The sequence below is a fragment of the Lolium perenne genome, chromosome 3 (genome assembly GCF_019359855.2).
Source record: "Lolium perenne isolate Kyuss_39 chromosome 3, Kyuss_2.0, whole genome shotgun sequence".
NCBI lineage: Eukaryota > Viridiplantae > Streptophyta > Magnoliopsida > Poales > Poaceae > Lolium > Lolium perenne.
This window is the reverse complement of record NC_067246.2, coordinates 200,141,677-200,144,045: the sequence shown is the minus strand read 5'-3', so window position 1 is coordinate 200,144,045 and position 2,369 is coordinate 200,141,677. Positions and strand designations below refer to the sequence as shown.

Here is a 2,369-nt window from a genome sequence, read left to right as displayed (position 1 = left end):
AGCTCAGCTAGAGATATGTTAGGTAGAGGCTATAAATTCTAGACTACCTAATATACCTATACCAAATATATCGCTAACAAACATTGAACTTCGTCAAGCCTAGATATTATTTATTCCATATTTCATTTAATTATTTTGCTATTTTGCTTCTCCATCGCCCACCCAAAAAAACAAATTGTGTGTACTCGTAATTATTCAATTCAGTAATTGTGTGCATTGCAAATTAGTGACATTTTCATGTTGTGTTAATTGAAAATTATTAATCTTTTTTGCGTTGAATTTTTTTTCATGCTTCACAAGTTCACCCGACCTTAATTTGTTTTCATCCTCCGACACCGAGGGGATTTGATGGAAAATTATCACCCAGAAGCGAGAACTCATGTTTGCAAAAACAGACAAAATGTGACGTGATCAAATTCCATCATTTGTCGGCATGTCTTCTCCAACCTTGACACGGCTCCGTCGGGCTATCAACTCGTCCATCAGCCTTCCAACATCATTGTAGGAAGATCCGCCCTTCTCTACCGCACGCCTCGCCTCCACACTAAGATCTTTAGCCTTCTTTTGTATGGCGTTGCTTTCCTCGCCATTGCCCATCAATCTCAGGATCGATTCAGCGATGACCTCACCGCTGATCACCTCGTGTGTCTCAATACCCGATCCGAAGTCCTTAGCGCCGATGCTGACACCCACCTTGAGCACCTCCACGATGAGCTTCTCGTTGTTGAACTGATCCGCGAACCGTGGCCAGGTGACCATCGGGACACCCGCGCTCACCGACTCGAGGGTCGAGTTCCAGCCGCAGTGCGTGACGAACCCGCCGAGGGCCGGATGGTTCAGGATCAGCATCTGCGGCGCCCAGCCTCGGACGATGAAGCCGCGGTCGCCGCGTGCAATCAGGTCGGTGAAACCTTCCGGCATCCACTCTGAAGAGTCCGGGCCTGCGCGGCCGACCACCCACACGAAATTCTTGCCCGAGAGGTCGAGGCCGCGAGCGAGCTCGCGGAGCTCCGCCGGCGAGAAACTGATTAGCGTGCCGAAGGAGACGTACACCACCGAGCCAGGCTGCTTGGCGTCGAGCCACCGCATGCAGCTGTCCGCGTCCGGCGAGAGCGCGCTGGCGCCTCTTCCAGCCATGTCCATGTTGGCGAGCGCGACCGGGCCAACGAGCCACGCGCGGCGACCGAGCGTCGTCTGGTAATGCTCGACGTAGTCTGGCTCCAGCTCGTGGAAGCTATTGAGCACCTCGCCGAAGCTCTTCTGGTCGGCCGCGTTAACGCGCTGGTGCAATTCCCAGAGGTCCGGCCGCTTCACGGGGTCCACCATTTGGCTCCGCCTCAGCTGGACGCGGTGCGGCAGCCCCGGCAGGGAAACCAGGGCGTCGGGGTCGTCGGGGGCAGTCTCCAGCGGGTTGTTGCGCAGCATGCTGTCGGTGCAGGATCCCGCGAACAAGCTGCTGCCGAGGAATCCCAGGCGCGGGACGCCGTGCTCCGCGGCAGAGTCCGCGGACCAGTGGAAGAAACTGTCCGACACCACCGCGTCGGGGTGGTGGTCGGCCAAGAACCGATCGAAGGGCTCCCGGAGCTGCTCCGCCGCTTGAAAGAACTTGAGGCGGTCGCCGGAGGATGTAAGGGCCGTGCCGTTCTCTACACCCGGCGGTAGCCCGACGTCAGGGAAAGGCACCACGGAGATATCGATCGCTGGGCAGTCGGTGCCAAGGGAAGCGTCGTTGGCACGATCGACTGCCGAGCGGATGATGGCGGCGTTGACGGGCGTGGTGAGGATGGTGCACCTGACGCCGCGCGAGGCGAAGAGCGCGGCCATGTCGGCGATCGGAATGAGGTGGCCGTGGGCTAGGAACGGGAAGAAGAGGATGTGCAGCGGTGACTGCTGCTCATCTTTGGCAGCCATGGCTAGCTGCGTGCCGACGCCGGTCTTCTACGGTGCGGAGGGGAGAGCAAAGCAGAGCAGCTGCAACTTTCGGAGCGGTATTTTCTTTTTCAATGGCAAGGGAGCAGTGTGTGTATTTATGCAGGTCTGAAAGTGTTGGCTCACGTTATCGTACCGAACCATGAACCATCCTGGAAGATACGAGATCAAGTTATTTTTGACTTTGTCACTCTGCGTCTTCCAGAATCCAGATTGCTTGGGGGTCGACGTACCTTTCAAGATTTTTTACCACCAAGTGCAAGAGTTTGAACAGAAGTTGCCTCGCTAGTTTCACAGATCTAGTTAGAATATTCTACTATTGGTTAAGTCACTATCGTTCGTGGCAACAAATCTAGTCAGGAAACATCATCTAATTCGTAGCTGCACTTACACCCTGCAACCATATGTCATCTTATTAGATCTTACCACATCAGAACAGG

At 54.8% G+C, this 2,369-nt stretch overlaps 1 protein-coding gene across 1 annotated transcript; it reads right to left on the bottom strand.

Moving 5' to 3' along the window:
• Positions 1–344: 344 nt before the first annotated feature.
• LOC127343075 (scopoletin glucosyltransferase) lies at positions 345–1,985 on the bottom strand. Its single transcript, XM_051369150.1, has one exon. The coding sequence runs from the start codon at positions 1,909–1,911 to the stop codon at positions 412–414; it is 1,500 nt and encodes a 499-aa protein (XP_051225110.1). The 5' UTR covers positions 1,912–1,985; the 3' UTR covers positions 345–411.
• Positions 1,986–2,369: the final 384 nt, after the last annotated feature.

Coding starts and splice junctions, on each gene's coding strand:
- LOC127343075 (XM_051369150.1), bottom strand. CDS start 1,911: ATGGCTGCCAAAGATGAGCAGCAGTCACCGCTGCACATCCTCTTCTTC.